At 51.7% G+C, this 21809-nt stretch overlaps 1 protein-coding gene across 3 annotated transcripts; it reads right to left on the reverse strand.

Annotated features, from left to right (window-relative positions):
* Positions 1–1648: 1648 nt before the first annotated feature.
* FAM76A (family with sequence similarity 76 member A) lies at positions 1649–21148 on the reverse strand. Of its 3 annotated transcripts, none has more exons than XM_071768100.1 (10): positions 21011–21148; positions 19394–19458; positions 18575–18629; positions 17918–18070; positions 16501–16658; positions 15240–15326; positions 13955–14086; positions 9015–9150; positions 7842–7943; positions 1649–1753 (listed from the first exon to the last, which is right to left on the reverse strand). In XM_071768100.1, the coding sequence occupies exons 1-10, from the start codon at positions 21089–21091 to the stop codon at positions 1748–1750; spliced, it is 975 nt and encodes a 324-aa protein (XP_071624201.1). In that variant the 5' UTR covers positions 21092–21148; the 3' UTR covers positions 1649–1747. The 3 variants fall into 3 exon arrangements, with proteins under 3 accessions (XP_071624201.1, XP_071624204.1, XP_071624202.1); XM_071768103.1 differs by lacking the exon at positions 1649–1753 and adding an exon at positions 3513–5532; XM_071768101.1 differs by lacking the exons at positions 1649–1753; positions 13955–14086 and adding an exon at positions 3513–5532 and having other exon boundaries at positions 21011–21147.
* Positions 21149–21809: the final 661 nt, after the last annotated feature.

The following is a 21809-nucleotide window of genomic DNA, read 5'->3' on the forward strand; positions in this document are numbered from 1 at the left end:
TTTCCAGAAAGCTCAGTCCCAGGAACCATGCAACAGCTCAGGAATGATTTAGGGCTTGGCACTGCCCTAGTTCTCAAGGTGCTGACTGGGCAAGTCTGGTGTTGCAGTTGAACTGCTGCAAGAAAGCCAAACAGGGAGCCCAGAGAGATTGCTCAAAAGAAGTCACCTTAGAACAAGCAGGGGGGTTGGCTGGGGACAGCCATGGCCTTGTCTGGCCTTCTGCTGCTCCAACAGCTCATGTTTTTCAGCCAGGTCAAGCCCTGAGCACGAGGATATTTCCTTTCCATAGGGGCTCTGCTCCTGCCCAAAGCACAAGGAGCTGGATTGCCTGGTTGCCCCACACCTCCCCACTAAAACCCAGCAACATCAGGCCCTGGTGGGCTGGGAGAAGGAAGCCCAGGCTGTTTGGGGGGTGGAGAAGCAAATTCCTCTGTGGCAGCACAGTTTAGAACCTTTGGGAAGGTCATGGAGCCAAGGTCACCCCCAACAAGGTGACATGAGCTGCACCTCACCCCATCCATTGGGATTTCTGCCCCACGGGCAGGTGGATGTGGCTTCAGCAGCAAAAACACAGTAGAAACAATGGTTTGGACTGGTTTGGACTGGTGAGTGATCCCTGTGGCTCTGGGGAACAGCAGGAGGAGGGAACTGGTGTCCCCAGGTGCTGCAGGAGCAGGGCCAGTCCAGCCAGTAAGGAAGGGGTAGGAGCCAAGACACCTTTGGACTTCTGGACTTCTGGAGATCTCCTGGGGCAGAAGGCAAAGGGCAGCCACGGTTTCTTTGTGGAAATCTGCAAAAGGGAAAAGCTCCATCCCAAAGGAGCAGCTCTCACTGCCTGGGCCAGTTTTACACCCCCAGCAGCTGAGTGAGGGCAGCAAAAATCAAGGAGCTTTTCCCACCCCTAAAGCCCCACTTGCTTTCTGCAGGGATCCCAGGCTCCTCCAAAGATTCTTCACCCTCTCCAGGAGCTTTGGAAGGAGCACGGGCTCCTCAGACACCTCATTTCAGCTCTTTTCAGTTCCCTGCTGCCCTCCTTCATCTCCAGAACACGCTCACCTCTCCTGGCTCAGCTCCAAAACACAGGTTCCTAAAGGCTGAAGGGATTTCAAGCTCCTTATTTTATTTATTTATTTGGAAGCCAAGTTTTAAAAAGCTCGTTGCCTCCGGGGTTTGCTGCCTGAGCCAGCACTCCCAGAAAGCTCCAGCAATTAGGGAGGAATGGCCGGGAAGGTGTCTGTGGGTAATTACCAGCTGGTTAAGTTGGTTTACTCACTTCTGCTGGGTACTCACTGCCCCTAGGGCTGCAAACCAGTTTAGGATCATCTGCCTACTAAAGTCTCAGGTTCCTGGCAGGGGGCCTGCAAGTTGGGAAAGGAAATATTTATTTAAGTAATTGCTTTTTAAATAAAAAATAAATTTAAAAAAAAAATCTAAACTTCTTGGTTAGTAGATCTCAAAAAAAAAAAAAAAAAAAAATTTGTAAGAGGTTTGCCCTGAAAACCCAAACACCTTCAGCTCCTGTCAGTCCTCCAGGGAATTTGAGCTTCTGGAGATCTCTTTTCAGGAGATATTTCTGCTGGAAGCAGGCAAAGGAAAGCCCCACCTGAAAGGAGGGGAAATGGGGGAAAAAAAATACTGACCTAAAAAGTGGAAGTCTCATTTCTGAGCTTGTTTTCATTCCTAGCAGGTGGCTGAGGGCAGCGTGGAACATTCAGGTGCACTCAGTTACTGTGAAACCTCTGTTCTCCTAAAGCTTTAAAATAAAAATAAAGCAATCACAACCCAGAATAAATCATCACCATATAAATTAAGTAGACCCCTCTGCAAGCATCCAAACTGATGGCAGAAGCAGAAGGATAAACCACAGAAGCAGAGGATAAACCACAGAGAGAAGGAAGCCTGTGCCAGCAGATAGAGGCAGGAGCTGCCCCAAGATCTGGTTGGGAATTGCAAAAATTGCCCCAAACCTGTTGGAAATCTTCCCTCTGGCTCAGAGCCCCAGGACAGGAGGTGGGGATGAGGATTTTTGGTTGGCTTTGTCTCTTCCCACTGCCTGGGAGCCCGGAGGAGGAGGAATGGGCACATTCCAGGGGGTGGTGAGGTCTGTGGAGGGCAGGGGAGATAAAACACCCTGGAAACATCCAGAGGTCCCAAGTCCCCTTCTCAGGAGCCTCCAGAAGTCCCAAGTCCCCTTCCTGGGAGCTTCTGGGGGCTGCAAGCTCAAGATTTGGGCATCTTCAAGCTGAAAATGAGCCTGAGAAGGATGGACAAGGAGCTGCTGAGGGCCCCAGAGCCAAGGGACAGCTGAGGAAGCTTCCAAGGACTCTGAGGACACCCTGCACCCTGTCCTGGGGGATTTTAGGTGTCCCCAGGTGTCACCCTGAGCTGCAAGAACTGGGTGAGGTTTGGAGAGCTCCAGTGCTGCCAGGAAATCTCCCAAAGCTGGGGCAGGGAGCTGGGAGCTGGCAGAGGGAAACCCTGAGCAGCAGAAACCCATCTGCCTCTGGCCTCCCAGGAGGGAGAAGCCAAAGGGCTTGGAATGGGATCAAAGAGCTCAGAAAACTAAAAGAGGCTGGAAAAGAGAGATTGGAAGAGTAACACTGCTGAAAAAAGGTTTCAGAGAACTGCTCTTTCTTCCCTGTATCTAACAATGGATTTGGGCATTTTGTCAAAAAGAACCATAGAAAAATGTCTTTTCTTTTTATTTTTTTTAATATTTTTTTTCTTTTTTTTTTTTTTTTTTTTTTTTTTTTTTTTTTGGGTGCAGCTTTGAAAAACAGAACCTGGAAAGATCATTTTGAGCTGGAGAAGCTCTCAAGAGAGGCAGAGTTTGCCTTTCCCTACCCTGGGGGAGGGATTTCTGGAGTGCCACAGCACTGGTGGCAGAGGAGAAAAAAACCACAACAGGTTTTTTACTACAGCTCCCAAGTGGAAAACTCCAGTTTTGCACTACCAGATTTTTGCTGGAAAATTAGAAGCTTTCAAATAAAATAATAATTTTTAAAAAAAACAACCCCAAAATCCACCCCCCAGCCTGTTTTACCTCCAGACTCATGGCTCAGGGGAAGACTTCAGAGTCACAATTGGGGTTTTCTCACCTCGTTTGCAGCTTTATTTTAAAAAGAACAAAGCCCCTCATCCTCTTGGCTTTTTTTTTTCTTTTTTCTGTCTTCATTCAAGTGCTTGGGGAAGAAGAAAAGCAGAGGACAGATCTGGTGGGCTCACAGCCAGATGGGTCCTGGGAAGCTGGATGTAACCAAGGAACATGGATCCTAGCAACAGGCTTTAAATCAGGAGGATTTCAAGATAGAGACAAAAGTAGGAATGAAGCAAACAATAGAAAATTCCTCATCTCCTTCCCAGAACACTCCAGACTCCAGAGCAGCACAACCAGCAGGAGCTAAATCAGTTCCAGGCAGGGAAGGATGATGCTCTGGGTTTGGGTTTGTTGGGTTTTGTTTGGTTTTTTTAGTTTTTTTTTTCAAATAGAAAGTAGCAGACACAGAGGAAGATTTGTTTGGTTTTTTTGTTTTTTTTTTTAAAACATTTTTACAGTCCTCAGAGTTTTGTACAAATCAAAGCATCCCTTTTAAAATCTCCATTATTACAAACATACAAAGAAACAATGTTATTACTACAAATCCTCAGCTACTCAACTGGATGGTCAGATTTCTCACAATTTAAAAAAAAAAAAACAAACCAAAAACCCCACCCCATAATAGTGTCTACAGGGCCTTCCTCCCTCTGTTCATTTCTGTATCTGGAGGGAAGCAGAAAAGCAAAACCCCCATTTTTAAAAAACCCCACCAATGCACCTCATTTTCTAAAAACATGTGAAGTATAAAATTAGGTATTTTTCTGCTGTCACACTCTGGCAAAGTGTAACAATTTTTTTTTTTTCTTTTTCCTCGTTTTCACATCAGAAATCTCTTTAAAAAAAAAACAAAACAAAACAAAACAAAGGAACAACAACAACAATAAAGAAAAATCCCAGATGGCAGAGTGATGCTGCAGTGTGCTCCTTCCATGCTGGAAGCCAGCATCATCAAAAAAAGTGCCTTTGAGTAAAGTTATCTTTATTACCACCAAAAAAAAAAAAAAAAAGGATGAAAGAAAACATCACAATCTCTAGTTAAAATCTTAATAAAACCCCTGACAGAGCAGCCAGCCCTGCATCCAACAGGCCAACTTCACTACCTACCTCCAGAGCTGCTCCAGACTAAAGCTTCACCCCCTGCTCCTCCACCCTGAGGGTCTCCAAACCCTGAGCTGTTTTTTCCCCCCCTGGCTGGAGGAGTTGGGTGCTGGATGCCAAGTGCTTCTGATCCCTCTGCTTCCACCCCGAGAGCCTGGGGGGAGCTGGAGGGTTCTGTGGGCTCTGTGCTGGTTCTGAGGAGCACGTCCCTGTTCCAGGGAACTGTCATAGCCCTTTTATCCTGCTGGCTTTTGAAGCAGCAGTTGAGAAATGTCCCTGGAGAGCCCCAAGAAATGCTCCATGGCTTGGGTGGCTGCCTGAGTAAGCTCTTCCCTGGAGCCAACCTGGCTTCTGTTTCTGCAGCTGGAAGGGAAGGAGGAATGGGGCAGGAAAAGGGGGAATTGGATCTGAGGGAAAAATCCAAGCCTTGAACTCTGAAGGAGTAAAAGATGGTTGATCACACCGAGTCATCAAAGCCCCAGAGGTCACCGAGTCACCGTGGGGTGGGGGGACAGGGTTTGGGTTTGTGTGGTTCCACTCTGGCTCCCAACCCAAAAGCTGTCACAACAAAACAAGAACACACAAAGCCAGGAGGGTTGGGTTTGCCAAGCTGACAGGAAAAAAAAAAAAAAAAAAAAAAGAAGACCAAGACAAAATAATAACTAAAAAAACAACCCTTCCAAGATAAATACCATAAGCCCCCATTTTGGAAGCATCTTCAAAAAGCTGGATCTCAGTTCTCAGCAGTGGCACAACCTTCCAGTAACATCTGTTGGGCTGGTGATTTCCTTTTGAGGAGGGAAAAGTTCCACTGGAGCTCTCCCCACCCACTGCTCGTGGCTTCTCCAGGGCTGCTGCCTCCCAGCAGCAGGTTGGGAACCAGCCAGGAGTCTCTCATGCAGCAGGTTCCTGTTTGCTAACAAGAAAGGGTTGGCAGTGGGAGGAACTGATAAGGAAAAAAAACAAAAAAAAACCAAACCCAAACCAATCAAACTTCAAAAAAAAAGGGAGTTAGGATGGCTGGGACCTCTCCCTGGGGATTGCTGGGATATGAGCTGGTGTTCAACAGTGATGGGAACCCAGAGATGCTGGAGGAGGCTGTGGCAAGGCAACACACACTGAGTGTTTTCATCAAGTCCATGGCAGCAGGGGAGTGACAACACTGAGGTGTGAGCTTCCAGAGATCAGGCAGGACTCCTGGGCTCCTTGCTTAATGCTGGGGAAAGCTCCCAGACTGGGGGGGTTTGGTTTTAGGGGGAGGTTATTGCTCCCGACTTCTCAGGCTTTTTGCCTTTGGATAGGGCAGCTGCTTGCTTCAGGAGTTCTCTGTTCTTGGCCTGGAAAAAAAAAAAAAAAAGGGGAAATGGGGATTTAATGGCACAGCTCAGGGTTAGTTTGGGGATTCTAGATTGCCTGGAGAGAAGCTGCATCCTCTGGGTCCTCCTTCCACAGGTGAAAAAGGAGGCAGAGGGGGCTGTGTGAGCTCAGCATCTCACCTCCAACCACCTGGAAAAGGCTCCTCACTCCCACCCTTCCTGAGAAGTGGGCTGGAAGTTAAGAGCTTCCCCTGCCAAAGGTGACAAACTTGTCATTAAACCAGGCAAGGACAGCCACCAGCTCTCCCTCCTTCCCCTTTCACCAGCTGCTGAGCTTGGAATGAATGGGGAATAAATCTCCAGTGGCTCAAGCCCTCACCATCCTGGCTCTTGTTTTAGAGCCCACCTTGCCCTGCCTCACACTCTCAATTGTACCAAAAAGCAGAAGGAGCAGCTCACTGCTCCCCAGCTTTGTTTCACCCTTGGTTTCACCACCCCACCCCACAATTTCACCAGGATTCAGCTCTGTACTGACCCTGCAGCAGCTTTCAAACTCACCAGAGCACCAACCCACAGTCTCTCTGGCTTCCCCCTAATTAAAAATCATGGCAACTTCTGGCCAAGGCTCTCCAGCCCTTTCTGCCAGAGCTCTGAGCTCACTCTGCTCTGGCCTCAGCAGGAAATCCCACTTTAGCTGTAGGATAAGAGCCCTGTGAAGCCAGGTACAGCTCTTTTGTATTGGTTTCCCATGACTGACTGAATTATTAGAGGAGTTAAACCCTCTGCTCCAGGGCTGCCTGTGGTGTACAGCTTCTTTCTGCCTCCTGCAGACTGGCAGAATACAGACACCCCTGCTTCCCCCCACTAAATAATAAAAACCCAAAGAGCAAGTTCAAAAAAGGGAATCATATGAACAGTGCCAGGCACCTACAATGCACCCAGAGGATTTGAACTTTGAGTTTGGAATCAGAGATGAAAGTTTCCAGAGCCCCAGTCCATGCCAGCTGCAGTGTGAAACATTCCAACTCCACAGAGAATGAGTTCAGGGCAGCCCCAGCCTGAGCTCAGCACCAAACACCACAGCCATGCAAACCTCTTCCCACCCAGGTGGCCACGGACAAACCTGCTCCTGGATCTGATCATTCCTTATATTTTTTAATTTTTTTTTTCATAACTGAGCAAATCTAAGGCTGCAGGAAGGTTTCTGACAGCTTTCAAAGCAGATGTTTTCCTCCAGCTCCAGCAGCAGGGTTCCTGTTCCTCTGCACACCCAGCCTGCCCCAGGAAAACACCCCAGGGGACAGGGGGACAGCTCCCAAGTTGCCCCTGAGCTCAGGGCCAGGGCTGTCAGGGCAACCAAAAAGTGGTTTGAGGCAGTGGAACGTTGTCTGTTCAGAGCTGGAGTAAAAAACAACTCATTTTTTGCAGGCCACCCAAAACTATGAGCCAGGAACAGCTCTGGGCTGCCAGAGATCAGTAGAGCAGAGCAGAGAGAGAAGGTTCTGGCTGTCACCATCCCTCAAACACAAGTCACCAGTGCCCCAGCCAGCCCTGGGCACACCCCCTCAGATATCCCAACCTCCAGACAGCTCTGCAGCCCTTCAGGAAGTGGCCTGGGAAAGGGATCTCCCACGCAGCAGCTTTCTGACAGGTTCCAGCCTCCCAAACCTTCCCTCTGCTGGTGACCCTGGGTGTGTGCTGAGGGAGGAGGGGCTGTTTCCTCAGAGGGAACAGAAACCTTTTGTCTTCTCCCCTCCCCTTTCTCACCCTTCAGGCTTCTAAAGCCCAGAGTCATTAAAAGGGGGCAAAGTTCCTTTCTGTGGCTGATTTCTTCCCTGTAACCAGTTCCCCTTTGGCCCCTGGTGTCTCAGTTGTCTCTGCTCATCTGCCACCACAAGAATCCTGCTCTCCCTGTTCCCTCCAGCTCAGGGATTTCTTTATTTGGGCTGCAGAGATCCAGTGTTAGGTTAAGGAACTGCTGGTTTCTTCCTCCAGTTTTGTTACTGGTCCCAGAACTCACGGGTAGAGTTATGGGGTGCAAAGGTTCTGCAGAAATGGGTTCAAACCTGGTTTTGGTAAGAAGGGAAATGAGTTTGAGAGTCCCTGGGGGACACAATGCAGCAGCTGACATGGCAGAAAGTCTGAGCCTGAGCAGAGAGCAGCCAGGAGGATCTAACTCAGAGGAAATGATGCCCTGCAGCCTGGGTCAGAGCTGGGGAGAGGCTGAGAAGCATGAACTGAGCTGTGTGGGCAGCAGTTCTGCTCAGGAGTGTCCTCAGCCACTCCTGGGGACAGCACAGCTCAGCAAAGTCACACAAAAATGGTGTCACCTGTAACTGCTCCATGACCTCCTTGTGTGTCTTCTCCATTTGGTTCATCTTTGCCCTCATCTGTGACTCCTGGTACTGCAGGTCAGCTTTCAGCTCTGTGATCTGCAGATGAAGCAGGAAGGAGCAAGTCAGCTGGAAGAAGAAATGAATGCCTTCACCCCAGCAGCACCTTCCCGTGGGTCAGTGCCTCTGCAGCAGTGGGGTGAGAGTGGAAGGGGTGGGAAATGTGCTGGGGTGGGCAGGGGGAGTGCAAGGACACCAAACATGTGGCAGAGGTGCAGGAGCAGCCAGAGCTGTCTTTCTGCAGTGGGGTTTTCTCAGTCCTGCCCCCCCCAGACCTTCCCCACAGAGGTCTCAGAGCCAGTGGTCAGAAAAATGACTTCATGAGATCTCCTGGGTGGGTCTAGAAAACCTCTTCAACTTGGGAGGGGAGGCAGCCTGGGAACAGCCAGAAACTCTCTTGCTCTCTCCAAGATCATGGAATCATTGAGTCCCAGACTGGTTTGGGTTGGAAAGGACCTTAAAGCTCCCCCAGTGCCCCCCCTGCCATGGGCAGGGACCCCTCCCCCAGCCCAGGGTGCTCCAAGCCCCATCCAAGGTGTCCATGAAAGCTTCCAGGGATGAGGCAAACATAATTAATGCTCCTTGACTTAATCAGCAAGGAATCATGGAAGGGTTTGGGCTGGAGGGGACCTTAAAGCTCATCTAGTCCCACCTGGACAATCCAGGGACCCCTCCCCCAGCCCAGGGTGCTCCAAGCCCCATCCAAGGTGTCCATGAAAGCTTCCAGGGATGAGGCAAACATAATTAATGCTCCTTGACTTAATCAGCAAGGAATCATGGAAGGGTTTGGGCTGGAGGGGTCCCTAAAGCTCATCCAGTCCCACCTGGACAATCCAGGGACCCCTCCCCCAGCCCAGGGTGCTCCAAGCCCCATCCAACCTTGGACACTGCCAGGGATGGGGCAGCCACAGCTTCTGGGGGCACCTTGGGGCTCAGCACCCTCACCCCAAAAAATTTCTTCCTCATGTCCAACCTCAATCCAGGTAAAATCGAGATTTATCTGGTTTGGATAAATCTAAACTCTAAATAAAAAGCCAACCTCAGCTGGGGTGTGATCTGTCTGAAGATGTCAGCACACTGGGTGGGGAGGAAGCAAACCCAGGGCTCTACCTTCTTTTCCTTCTCCAGAATCATCTGATCCTTCTGGTGAAGCATCTTTTTCAAAGTAGCCACTTCCTCCTTCAGCTGGGCAATGATCACAAAGTGATCAGTCCCGGGAGAGTCCAGAGCCAGGTCCGGAGAAAAACTGCACCAAAGAAAAGAGAAAGCCTCTTGATCAGCAGCCCTCCTCTTCCCCGAGGCCGGGACACTCCCACACAGATGGGAGTCGTTCAGGGACAATCGTGTTCTCCAAACACCCCCAGAATTCGGCTGTTACCGGCCCTGGATGCCACCTGGAATTTGGGAAACACCGGGGATGAGCAGCATGAGGAATCTAAAATAGATCCAGTTGTTTATTGAGTGATCAGCAGGGACAGGGGACTCCAAAAGTCTCCATGGTCAAGTGTCTGCAGCAACGACTCAAACAGCCAGGAGCTTTTTTCAAAGCCAGGAGTTAAAACCAAGCGATCAGAAAGCTCAAGAAACTTTATTGCAACCACTTAAGGAACTCTCTTTGCTCCCTGGAGGGACAGCAAAACCTTTCAGGACATGTAAATGAGCATCCTGGCAAGGAAGGAACAGGAAAGAGAAACAAATGACCTCAAGCCACACAAACAAAGCAAAGGGAGTCATCAAAATTAAAAGTCAGCAGTGTCCTCAGCACGAGAAAGGGGGAAAAAAACCCACTTTGGTACTTTGGATTCCACAATGATCCAGCAATTTAGGAAGAAGCTTCATTACCACTACAGAGCAGGAAAAAGCCTCCAGGAAGACAGAGAAATAGCTTGGTGCCCACCAGGGACTCTAAACCTAAGCAACCAGGGGAAAATTTATTTGGTCAGGACTCACTGCACTGCACTGGTAATTCCCAAACCTCCCTAGGAGAATCCCAGTGATCCGGGCAGAGCCCTGCACTAGGGGAACACTGACAATCAGAAGATAAAAGAAGCTGCAGCCACAGGCCCAGGGAGCTCACTTGATCCTTAGGGCTGTGATGAGAAGCCTGATTTTTATCTCTGGATGCTAAAAAGGGAGCAACCCCCAGCCCCACAGGCCTGAAACTGCTGTATAAAAATTTCACAGTCCTAAAGACAACAAAGCTTCACCTTGAAGATTACTTGGAGTCTGGCACTGCTGCCATAAAGAGAAGCAGCCAGGCTTGCCTGAACCCTGGCATTTTATTTTTTAAAGCCTCCAGAGTAGGTCAAGACATCTCCTAAAGCCTGCACTCAGCTAGGAAGCTGGGAGCTGCAGCAGACTGGGGACAGCATGGCCAGAACCTGGAGCCAGGCTGGGAAGAGTTGGGGTTCTGCTGTCTGGAGAAGGCTGTGGGGAGACCTTAGAGCTCCTTTCAGTGCCTCAAAAGGCTCCAGGAAAGCTGGGGAGGGACTTGGGACAAGGGGCTGGAGGGATGGGATGAGGGAGAAGGGTTTCAAATTGGCAGAGGGGAGATTGAGGTTGGGCATGAGGGAGAAATTCTTTAATTTAAGGGTGCTGAGTTCCCCCAGAAGCTGTGGCTGCCCCATCCCTGGCAGTGCCCAAGGTTGGATGGGGCTTGGAGCACCCTGGGCTGGGGAGGGGTCCCTGGATTGTCCAGGTGGGACTGGATGAGCTTTAAGGTCCCCTCCAGCCCAAACCCTTCCATGATTCCTTGCTGATTAAGTCAAGGAGCATTAATTATGTTTGCCTCATCCCTGGAAGCTTTCATGGACACCTTGGATGGGGCTTGGAGCACCCTGGGCTGGGGGAGGGGTCCCTGCCCATGGCAGGGGGGGCACTGGGGGAGCTTTAAGGTCCTTTCCAACCCAAACCAGTTTGGGATTTGATGAATCCAACCCAAACCAGTTTGGGATTTGATGAATCTGCCCCTGGATCTAGCACTGGACTTGTCTGCTCTCCAGTGCAGCAGCAGGTGACACCCAGGAGAAGAAAAAATCTCCCATTTTAAAACTCTGCTCAAGTGATTTCCCCCAGGGGAGGCTCTGCAAGATGGGGCTGGGTGCTCCAGCACCTTCCTGTCTGACAGCACATTCCTGACAGCAGCTCCCATTTCCCACTCAGTGCAAAGATGCTGGGGAGGAGGGAAGGAAAAAAAAGGGGGGGAAAAAAAAGCAGCCTCCACAGAGCAAAAAAAAAAAAAAGGCTTCCTCCTGGACTGCCTGTGGCTAGAAACAAACTCCTCCTTACACCACTCCTCTGCCCAGGCAAGCTTCCCTCCTGCCATGTCCTGAGGTGCTGGGAGATGCTCACATTTCCCTGAGCAGCTCTGGCAGGAAAAATTCCCTCCTTGGCAGCTCCTGTGGAGGCAGGAAGGGAAGAGCCAGCCCTGCCACCCAGTGGGGAGAAGGGACAGGAGGGCCAGCAGCCTGCCAAGGAGCCACTCTGGCACTCAGCAGCCCAAGACCCCGAGCCCAGGGCTCCCAGGGGTTCCTCCTGCCCTGGGGTCTGCACCCACCCGTGGGTGACAAGGAGCTCTGGGTGCCCAGCCACCCCCTCCTGCCAAATCCATGGTGTTTTCCTGCCCAGCTGCTGCAAAATGCACCCTCAAATGTGTCAAGGTGCTAATTAGAGATGCAACTTTTTGGGGCTTTGTTCTTCTTGGTTTTTTTTTTTTTTTTTTTCCCCTCCTCTACTGCTTTTGTTTTGAGAGAGTGACAAGTTAGTAATGAAAGGTTCCTCTTGTCTCTACCTCCACCTGAAGGAAAAATTAGAAGAAAAACTGCCACATACCTGTCACTCCAGTTCTTTAGCAGATTAAGAATGAAAACAACCAAATAAACCACCAAAAAAAGCCACTGACCCTACAAATAAACCCCATCTCAGGATCCCAGCCCCTTGGGCAGGCCCAGGGAGAGAGAGAGGTGCTCTGCAGTTTGAACAGTCTGAAAAAAAACTGTATTAATGAGCTCCCACTGCTTTCAGTGGAGACAGGAAGAAAAAAAAGGAGCTCTGCCAAAGACACCCACACCTCTTCTGAGTGAGGAAGGAAGCAAAACGACTGCCTTGAACTCCACACCTGTTAAATGGCTGCAAGGAGGCCAAAGAAATGCTCAGCTTCAAGATTTTTGTTTTCTTTGCTCTTCAAGTCAGGTGAAGAGGCCCAGACCAGGCTGAAGAGTCAGCATCCTCAGACAGAAACATCCCCCACCTGCCAAAAATTCCACCCAGATGAAGCAGAACAAGCACCTGAACTGAGCCTTCCCCTGACTCCAGCAAAGGCAGACACAGTTCAGCCCAAGCCCCGGGGGAGGGGGGGGGTTAAAGCATCCAGAAAGACTTTTTTATGCAAATAAGAATCTTTTTGCTAAATTAGATTTGCTGGCAACGCTGCCCTCCCCCACTCCTCACTGCCTGGTGTTAAAAAGCACAATTTAGCACCTTAGGTGGAGAAGCCTGGAACATCAAAACACTTCTGGCAGTGTTTGTGTGAGAGGCAGAGGACACTGAGACTGCCTGAAGTGGGCCCAGCAGAGCAGCAGAGGTGGGAGGTGAAGCTGGGGTGCACCTCAGAGCTGAGGGGGTGCAGGATCAGGAGGGGAAGGGCTGCTGCAGGATGTGCTGAGAGGCCCTGGGTTGGGAAAAGCAACTCTGGCTCCTCCCAGAGCTCCCCCAGTTCCACACCACCCACTAAATGAGCACTGGAAATCCCTCAGGCCCTGTGTGACAGGGAGCAACAACCACCCCAAAATATCAGACTGAAAACAGACAGAGGGAGTCCAGGAAGATCTGGTAAAGGAATTTCTATCCTATCTGCAAAGGGGAAGACACTTCAGAGAAGCTGAACCCTGGTGGGGGTGTAGCTGAGGTCAAGTGCACCCAAACTGTGCCCTGTTGGAGGCTGGAGCCAGGAGAGGCTGCACAGAAAGCTGGTGTCCCCCCCACCCCACAAACCCTGTGCTGGGGCAGACCCTAACTCTACACTCAGGCTGTGACTCTGGGGCAGAAAAACAACCTGATGGTGCAAGAGGAGGAGGTTTTTGGAGGGTTCATCCTCACCACAAGAATCCCAGCAACTCCCAAAGCCACACTTAATGAAGCCCCATTATTATTCCACTCAAGCAAGGCAGCCCTGTGTTTATTTAAGGCAGCTCCAGCTTTGCCTTTTCTCCACTGTGTTGCTGGAGCTTTTCAGCAGATGCTAAAATTACACAGTTTGTTACTGGGATTCATCAAAAAAAAAAAAAAAAAAAAAAAAAAGTCTGTGGCAAGGCCCAGAGCCTTGGCAGGAGCTGGAAAGTGACAACATCTGACCCAAGAGCAAACAGAAAAGAAACCATTTGATTCTTCTGATGTGTGCAAATGAGTGGCTGAGCCACTGATGCCAGAGCACAGGACCTTTTTTGCTTCTGGGGTAATTTCAAGCCAGCACAGGGCTTACAGTAAGTTGTTAGGTCTCAGCCCAGGCTTCAGTGAGCAGATAAAATATCTGGTGGTGTCCTAGAGCAGCCTGGGCAGGTGAGGAGGAGCCTCAGCAGGGCTCTGGAGGAAAAGCTGATGGGCTGCACCAGTTGCCAGTTTCTCCTCTGACTCCACCAGCACTAAAAGCAGGGAGATGATTTCTGCTCACTCTGTGCTCAGCTCCAGTTAATCCTGAAACCTTCCCAACTTTTAACTGAAAGCACTGTTCAGATTTTAAAAAGCCCACTCTGGAGGACTCTTGACAAAATTCTCTAAGTTCTCATTTCCCATTTCTCAAGCATTGACAAGGTGTCAGCAGTAACTGGAATAAAAGCCAGAGAAGGCAGGTAAATGAGTAGTTAATTACCAGACCCTTTAGCACTAACAATCCTGGGCTCTGCTCCCTGCTCCCAATTCCCTGCTGTTATTTGGGAAAAGATCCCTGGCAAGGGACAGTTCCCAGGTGTGAGGCAGTTCCCAAGGAGGGAGGGCAAGGGGTGGTGGTTTGGGGGGGACGAGGGGGTGGGAGAGAAAACAAGGGGTGATCTCACTTCAGGATGTCAGTGCCTTGAGCAACAGGACAATGGTGGGCACCGAGGCTCTGCTGGGAAGCAGCCCACTGCACCAGGGGGGCTGGGACACTCTGGGTAGGGGGACAAAGCATCTCGGGAGAGGAAGGAACGCTGAGAATCAGAGAGGAAAGGCAGGAATGAAAATATGCATGCACCAGAGTGTAATAAATAACTAAAAGTGATTAAAAAAAAAAAATTTAAATCCATCTCTCAAATCATAGAATCATAGAATCATAGAATCCTAGGGGTTGGAAGGGACCTGGAAAGATCATCTAGTCCAACCCCCCCTGCCAGAGCAGGGCCCCCTAGAGTACATCCCCTAGGAACGTGTCCAGGGGGGTTTTGAATGTCTCCAGTGAAGGAGACTCCACAACCCCCCTGGGCAGCCTGTTCCAGGGCTCTGTCACCCTTACAGTAAAAAAATTTTTTCTGATATTCAACTTGAACCTCCTATGCTCCAATTTACACCCATTACCCCTTGTCCTATCACTGGTCACCACTGAGAAAAGCCTAACTCCATCTCCCTGACACTCACCCCTTACATATTTGAAAACATTGATGAGGTCACCCCTCAGTCTCCTTTTCTCCAAACTAAAGAGCCCCAGCTCCCTCAGCCTTTCCTCATAAGGGAGATGTTCCACTCCCTTAATCATCTCAGTAGCTCTGCGCTGGACTCTTTCAAGCACTTCCCTGTCCTTCTTGAACTGAGGGGCCATCAAATCTCCCCCCTCCCCTTTCTGCTACTGCCCGCACACACAGGTGGTGACAAATGTCACCCTGCACCGAGGGTGACAGCAGAAAGGGGCTGGGGGCTTCCAAACCAGAGCTGTTTGGTTGCTTATCCCTCCCCCAGAAGGGGTGATGGGAGGTGAGTCCTGACCTCTCCTCTCAGGCTGTCTCCCTGAGGATCAGTCTGAGCACAGGAAAGCTGCAGACCTGGGCTCCACACCACCCCCCCTGCTCCCCCTGGCACTGCAGGGGAGGATAAAGCTGCTCTGGCTGCTGATTTTCCTCATTTTTGGGGAGCTCAGTTTCTGTTCTGCACCTACAGGCATGAAGTATTCTTTTTCTCTACCAATTTCCATCTAAATTCCAAGCCACACTCACTCAGAGTTCTGGCAAGCTGCTGCCACAGCCCCTTGAGGCCCCAGAGCCTGAGTTTCCTGCTCTAAGGGTGAAAGTTTCCTGGTGTTTCCACTGAATTCTTCAATAATCAGGGCAAAGCAGAGCACCCACCCCCAATTTCCCCATGGCACGGGCTCACCTGTCACCATTGGCAGATATGGCATCAAACTTGGCTTTCTTCTTTGGGATTTCATTCTGAATGGAAGAGGTGGATAAGGTTTTCTGGCTAGAAAAGGAGGGAGTTGTGTGTCAGCACCTCAAGGACTCCCAGGCAAAAGCCAAAGCAGCAGGTAAATATTCCCACCCACGTTCAGCCCATGGAAAGGAGATTTCCTTGTGCAAGAGAGCCCAGTAAAACAGTTAATTCCCTGAAGAGCAGCTGGAGATGGAAAACAAAGAGAAGTCAAGGTGTCAGTTGGGTCAATGGGGAGGTGAGCAAGTCAGGCTTCAAAAACATCTGAAGAGGAGGCAGCAGTGTGCCCAGGTAGCCAAGAAGGCCAATGGCATCCTGGGCTGGCTCAGGAACAGCGTGGCCAGCAGGTCCAGGGAAGGGATTCTGCCCCTGTGCTCAGCCCTGGGGAGGCCACAGCTTGAGTCCTGTGTCCAGTTCTGGGCCCCTCAGCTCAGGAAGGAGATTGAGGTGCTGGAGCAGGTCCAGAGAAGAGCAAGGAGGCTGGGAAGGGATCCAGCACAAGTCCTGTGAGGAAGGGCTGAGGGAGCTGGGGGTGTTGAGGCTGGAGAAGAGGAGGCTCAGGGGAGACCTCATCACTCTCTACAACTCCCTGAAAGGAGGTTGGAGCCAGGGAGGGGTTGGGCTCTTTTCCCAGGCAACTCTCAGCAAGACAAGAGGGCACAAGAGGTCTCAAGTTGTGCCAGGGGAGGTTTAGGTTGGACATTAGAAAGAATTTCTTTCTGGAGAGGGTGCTCAGCCATTGGAATGGGCTGCCCAGGGAAGGGGTGGATTCTCCATCCCTGGAGATATTTCAAAAGAGCCTGGATGTGGCACTCAGTGCCATGGGCTGGGAACCACGGGGGGAGTGGAGCAAGGGTTGGACTTGATGAGCTCTGAGGTCCCTTCCAACCCAGCCCATTCTAGGATTCTATGATCTGCATTTCACACAACAAGTTTTACAAATCCAATTTAGCTGTAATTGTCTGCAAGTTCAGTCAAGCTGCATCACTAAGCAGCACTGCTGGCCTGCAAGGCTGCACCACAGCAGTGCAAACAAGCAAAGCCTGACTTGGCCAGATCCTCCTGACCCACAAACAGCTGCCAAAGCCCAGCACCAGGGCACTGAGAACCAGCAGGGGCTTCTCCCAGTTCCTCTGGGAAGTTCCTCCAAGAAGCAGAGAGCAGGCAGGAGACCTCTTTGCCTGCCAGAAAAGCTCCTGGGGGTTACCTGTTGTAGTGGCTGCCACTGCTGAGCCTGCTGTACTGCTCCTTCTCCTGCAGGCTTGCCCGGGAAGAGCTGCTGAGGTGTTTGCACTGCTCTTTGGTCTTCTGCAGGACCCGTTTGTAGGAGAGGGTGCAGAGCCAGCACAGCAGCTTTCCATCCACCTGGAAGGGGAGGAAAGAGAGAGAAGGGGGAAAAGGTTTTGGTCTTGCTTCCTGCCCACAGAGCAAACACAGAGAAGATCCTGTAGGAACCAGCAGTGACTCAAAAAGGATTCCTGGAGAAGGTGAGGAGTGTCTCTGGCATGGGGGGTGGGATGCAGACAGTGCTGATGGCCAGTTCTGGGCCCCTCAGCTCAGGAAGGAGATTGAGGTGCTGGAGCAGGTCCAAAGGAGGCAACTGGGCTGGTGAAGGGATCCAACACAGATCCTATGAGGAGAGGCTGAGGGAGCTGGGGGTGTTCAGGCTGGAGGAGGCTCAGGGGAGACCTCATCACTCTCTACAACTCCCTGAAAGGAGGTTGGAGCCAGGGGGGGTTGGGCTCTTTTCCCAGGCAACTCTCAGCAAGACAAGAGGGCACAAGAGGTCTCAAGTTGTGCCAGGGGAGGTTTAGGTTGGACATGAGAAAGAATTTCTTTCTGGAGAGGGTGCTCAGCCATTGGAATGGGCTGCCCAGGGAAGGGGTGGATTCTCCATCCCTGGAGATATTTCAAAAGAGCCTGGATGTGGCACTCAGTGCCATGGGCTGGGAACCACGGGGGGAGTGGAGCAAGGGTTGGACTTGATGAGCTCTGAGGTCCCTTCCAGCCCAGCCAATTCTAGGATTTTATGATTCTATACAGCCCCTGTCAAGCTTTGGTGCTGGTAGCACCCATCCCCCAGACAGGGTAACTCCAGGGGGGTTGCTGCCCAAGCAAGGCCAAGGAATGGTCACTGGAGACCAAGCCCAGCAAGGTGTCTGTGTGAGGAGGATCAGGAGATGGACAGGGACTGTCAGGCTCCCAAAGGAACAACAGAAGTTTAAAGGCAGCAGGAAGCAGGCCCTGGATGCACACCCCTCCTAAGAGCTCTCATGTTTAAACAAAGGGTGTGCAGAAGCTTCCTGGTGGAGGGATGACACTTCTCACTCCTCAGATCATTCCCCACCCCTCTCTCTCTGATCAGCACCTCACGTCTCACCCAGAGGCCTTTTCTCCTCAAAAAAAAAAAAAAAAAGAGAGATCTTTCTCAACAGCCCTGGCACAGAGGAGCAGAGATTAACCAGCACCAAACCAGCTCCCTCAGCTCCAGAAAAACAACCCAAACACACACTTCCTACCCACCAAACACCTCCTTTGGAGGCTACGTGAAGGAGGTGGGACAGACCATCACTTCCATCAGCCCTTTTACCTTTTTGGCCCCTTTTTTGTTGCAGGATACTGACCTTCTTCCTGTCATCCTTGCGGTCAAAGGCACACTGCTGCTTGCACTGCTCACAGGAGTGGGGGGGGCCGTACTTCTTCTCTGAGTTTGTGCAACGCTGGCACTTGTTGCCAATAAATGCTGCTATAATGTTGCAGTACTGGCAGGGTTTGGGCTGGAAGGAAGGAGAAGCCAGCAGAAACCTTGTGAATTCCTGAAATCCATTGTTCTTCCCCTCCCCAGATCAGTTCAGAGCTTTCATTCCCCCCCTTTCCCAGGCAACAACCAAGCTGTGGCCTCAAGAACTGTGAAATCTTGTGAAATAGCTCCCACCAAAGCAGCCATAATCAAACCCTCTCTCTTTTTTTTTTCTTTTTTTTCTTTTTCAGACTTCAGACAAGCAGGAAAAGAAAGATTTATCACTGCTTCCTGCAGCCCTCTGGGTAAGCACCCTCCCGTTTTGATTTGCTATCAAATGGTTCATTTCCTGGCTGAAAATGAGGCAGAGCTGCTCTTTTCTTGGACTAAAATAAAAGCTAAAAGTTTCATGCTTGAGGGAGCTGTGTGTTATTGATCAATCAACACTACTGCAACCAGAGCCAACCCAGGAACTGCTCTGGGATTGAGCAGGATAACAAAAAGGGAGATGAAAGGGAAAGAAGGAGCCCCCCTGACTCACTGTGCCATAGAGCTTCACGTTCTGAGCACACTTCTTGCATATTGTGTTGGTTTTGCTGGTGAAAAAAAAGACAAATCATCCTCTTAACACCTCCCCAAAAGAAAATTCAACCTCTGTGGTGAGGATCCTGTCTCTCCCCCTTCCCCAGGCTCCATCTCTAGGGACATTCATCTTCGGATAAAAAATTCCACCTCCTATCCCTGGCTGCTTGAGGAGAATTTGCCAAAAAAAAAAAAAAAAAAAAAAAAAAAAAAAAAATGGTTTTATTAGGTGTCTTTTAATGAAGGCATCCCCAGGTAGCACTGGTTTTTCATCCTTATGAAAAAGAAAAAAAATCACTGGCTCGCTGGGGTGATTCAGCACTGGTGACAGCTCTGGGTGAGGAGGTGACAGGAGGTCAGGACAGAGGTGTATTTGCCCAACAAACACAGGAAAAAAACACCCCCAACACAGCCACGGGGTTTGCCAACCCTTCCTCTGCAAGCCACACTCACTTGCAAACAAAAACACACAAAAAAAAGGCCAAAACGCATTAGGAAATAATTTTTCGATACCAAAAATGAGGCAAGAGGAAAACTCCTGGGAAGAGGCACCCAGATCCTTCACTGGAAGTTGAGTCTAAGCACTGACCAAAAGCAAAAGCCAAGGAAAAAGTGCAAATTTAAGGAGAGCACAGAGAAACACCAGCTTGAGGAAAACCAAAGGTGCCCCAAGTCCTCCACAGCAACAACCTACAGCTTAAATTATCAAAGACGTTGAAATATTTGGGTTCCCTGGGTGCCTCTGTTCTAAAGAAACCCCTGGTGAGTGAGAATTTACCTTTCCTGCTGGAATTCAGTCCTGCAATAAGTGCATTTAACAATGGGGTGTGCAATCCGGCACTCCTGTGGACAGCAGAAGGCCTGGGTGAGATGCAGTCCTTCCCCCACCCCCCCCTGTCCCCAAAATCCCAGCACACACATCCCTCAAACCCCAAACATCTCCTCCCTGGGCAGTCACGTTGCTCTTACAAAGAGCTGAGAGCAAGAGGAAAAAGGGGAGAGGAAGGGGATGTGTCAGAGGTGAGCCAGGAGTCAACTGAGATTTGTCACCAGGGCTTTGGTTGTGCCCAGCACCCACAGACAAGGGGCAGGGTGGGTGCCCTCAGCTCCCAGGGGAAGGAACACAGTTATTCACACCTCTGCCTTCCACCCAGGCTGCCTCAGCCCTGCCCTCCTCTCACCCCACCCTCCCTGAGCTTCACCTCCTCCTCCTCTCCCCATCTGCCTCAGCAGTCCCAGGAGACTCCGTTTCCTGACCCTGCCTCTTCCCTAATGTCATTCATCCCCAGACAAACTGCCCCCCCACACCCAAACTGGCCCCCCAAGACCCACCTCCCTCCTTCAAGAACACCACAAATGTCCCCAGATCCTCCCCAAACCTCTCCTCTTCCAGCCCTCCAGTTCAGTTCCCTCACAATCAGCACCCACCTCCCCACCACTTCCCCCCTCAATAACCCCACCACTCCCTCTCCACCACCCTCCCAGTGCCCCCAGTACCCCCAAACACCACCCCCCAGGCTCTCCCAGCTGTTCCCAGGCTCCCACCCCCTTCAAAACCTCCCAAATACCCCCAGATCCCCCCCCACTCCTCCTCACACAGCCCTGAACTGCCCACCTCACACCCTCAGGCCACGAAAACTCACCCCACACTCCCAGATTCCCTACATATCCCCCAACTTCCCTCCCATAAACAGCCTCCCAGTTACCCCCAGGCACTCAAAGAGCCCCCAGACCCCTCAAAACACCCTCAGCCCACCCCTCCTTCCCTAACAGCCCTCCAGTCAGCCCTTACCCCCCCCAGCATCTCCCTCACCAATCCCCCCCCAACATCTCCCTCACAGATTCCCCCTCAGCACCTTCCTCACAAATCCCCCATCATCTCCCTCACAAATTTCCCCCCACCTCCCTCACTGACCCCCCCCACCATCTTCCTCATAAATTCCCCCCCCTCAGCACCTTCCTCACAAATCCCCCCTCAACATCTCCCTTACAGATTTCCCCCCTTTGCATTTCCCTCAAAAATTTCCACCCCCAGCATCTCCCTCACCAATCCCCCCCTCAGCACCTTCCTCACAAATCCCCCCCCAGCATCTCCCTCACAAATTTCCCCCTCATCTCCCTCACTAATCCCCCCCTCCCCTCAGCACCTTCCTCACCAATCCCCCCCTCAACATCTCCCTCACAGATTTCCCCTCAACATCTCCCTCACAGATTTCCCCTCAACATCTCCCTCACAGATTTCCCCTCAACATCTCCCTCACCAATTCCCCCTCAGCAGCTCCCTCACTGCCCCCCCCAAGCAACCCCCTCACAGATTCCTCCCCCCCCTCTCCCAAGCCACCCCCTGTCCGTCCGTCCCTCTCCCTCCCCGCAGTGTCCCCGCCGCTCCCCGGACCTTGCAGAGCTGCTGGCCCTGGCTGAGCGCCTCGAAGGGGAAGCGTTGGTGGCACTTGGTGCAGGCGTAGAGCGCCGCCATCCCGCCGCCCCGCTGACAGGCGCAGCCCCGGCCGCCCCGGCCGCAGGCCCCGCCCCCTCCACCCGCTCCGCCCCTTCCATTGGCTACCCTTCTCGTCACTCACTCTTTCTCCGCTTTTCATTGGTCAGCGCAGCCGTCACTCTCGGGATGGGGGCGGAGCCGAGGGGATCTCCTCCTGCCCCCGCCCTTTCCCTCCGCAGGCGTTGGGAGGGGAAGGGGGGGGGGGCGTTGACGTCACGCAGGGGGAGCGCTGCGCGCGCCGCCGGGATGGCCCCGCCCCCTCCGCGTGACGCGAGCCGGGAGAGCGCGGGAGGGGCTGAGGGGGGGGGCTGACCCATAATGCATTGCGGGGAAACCCGGAAGTGGGAACCGAACCGGGGGATGGGCTGAGCCGGACCAGAACTGGACCGGGGGATGGGGCTGAGCCGGACCAGAACTGGACCGGGGGATGGGGCTGAGCGAACGGGGCCAGAAATGTACTGGGAGAGGAGGCTGAGCTGGACCAGAACTGGGCTGGGAGATGGGGCTGAGCCGGACTAGAACTGGACCAGAACTGGGCTGGGGATGGGGCTGAGCGGGGCCAGAACTGGACCAGAACTGGGCCGGGGGATGAGGCTGAGGGAACTGGGCCAGAACTGCACTGGGAGATGCGTCTGAGCAAACTGGGCCAGAACCGAACCCGGGGATGGGACCAAGCGAACTGGGCCAGGGCTGAGGG

Source organism: Heliangelus exortis, chromosome 24 (genome assembly GCF_036169615.1).
Source record: "Heliangelus exortis chromosome 24, bHelExo1.hap1, whole genome shotgun sequence".
Lineage (NCBI taxonomy): Eukaryota > Metazoa > Chordata > Aves > Apodiformes > Trochilidae > Heliangelus > Heliangelus exortis.

Excerpts from the sequence above, each read along its gene's own strand:
- FAM76A (XM_071768103.1), bottom strand. The coding sequence starts at position 21,091 with ATGGCGGCGCTCTACGCCTGCACCAAGTGCCACCAACGCTTCCCCTTC. Across the intron at positions 18,071-18,574 it reads ACGTGAAGCTCTATGGCACA|CCCAAACCCTGCCAGTACTG; the intron begins GTGAGTCAGGGG and ends CCTTCCTTCCAG. Across the intron at positions 7,944-9,014 it reads TTCTGGAGAAGGAAAAGAAG|ATCACAGAGCTGAAAGCTGA; the intron begins GTAGAGCCCTGG and ends CTTCATCTGCAG.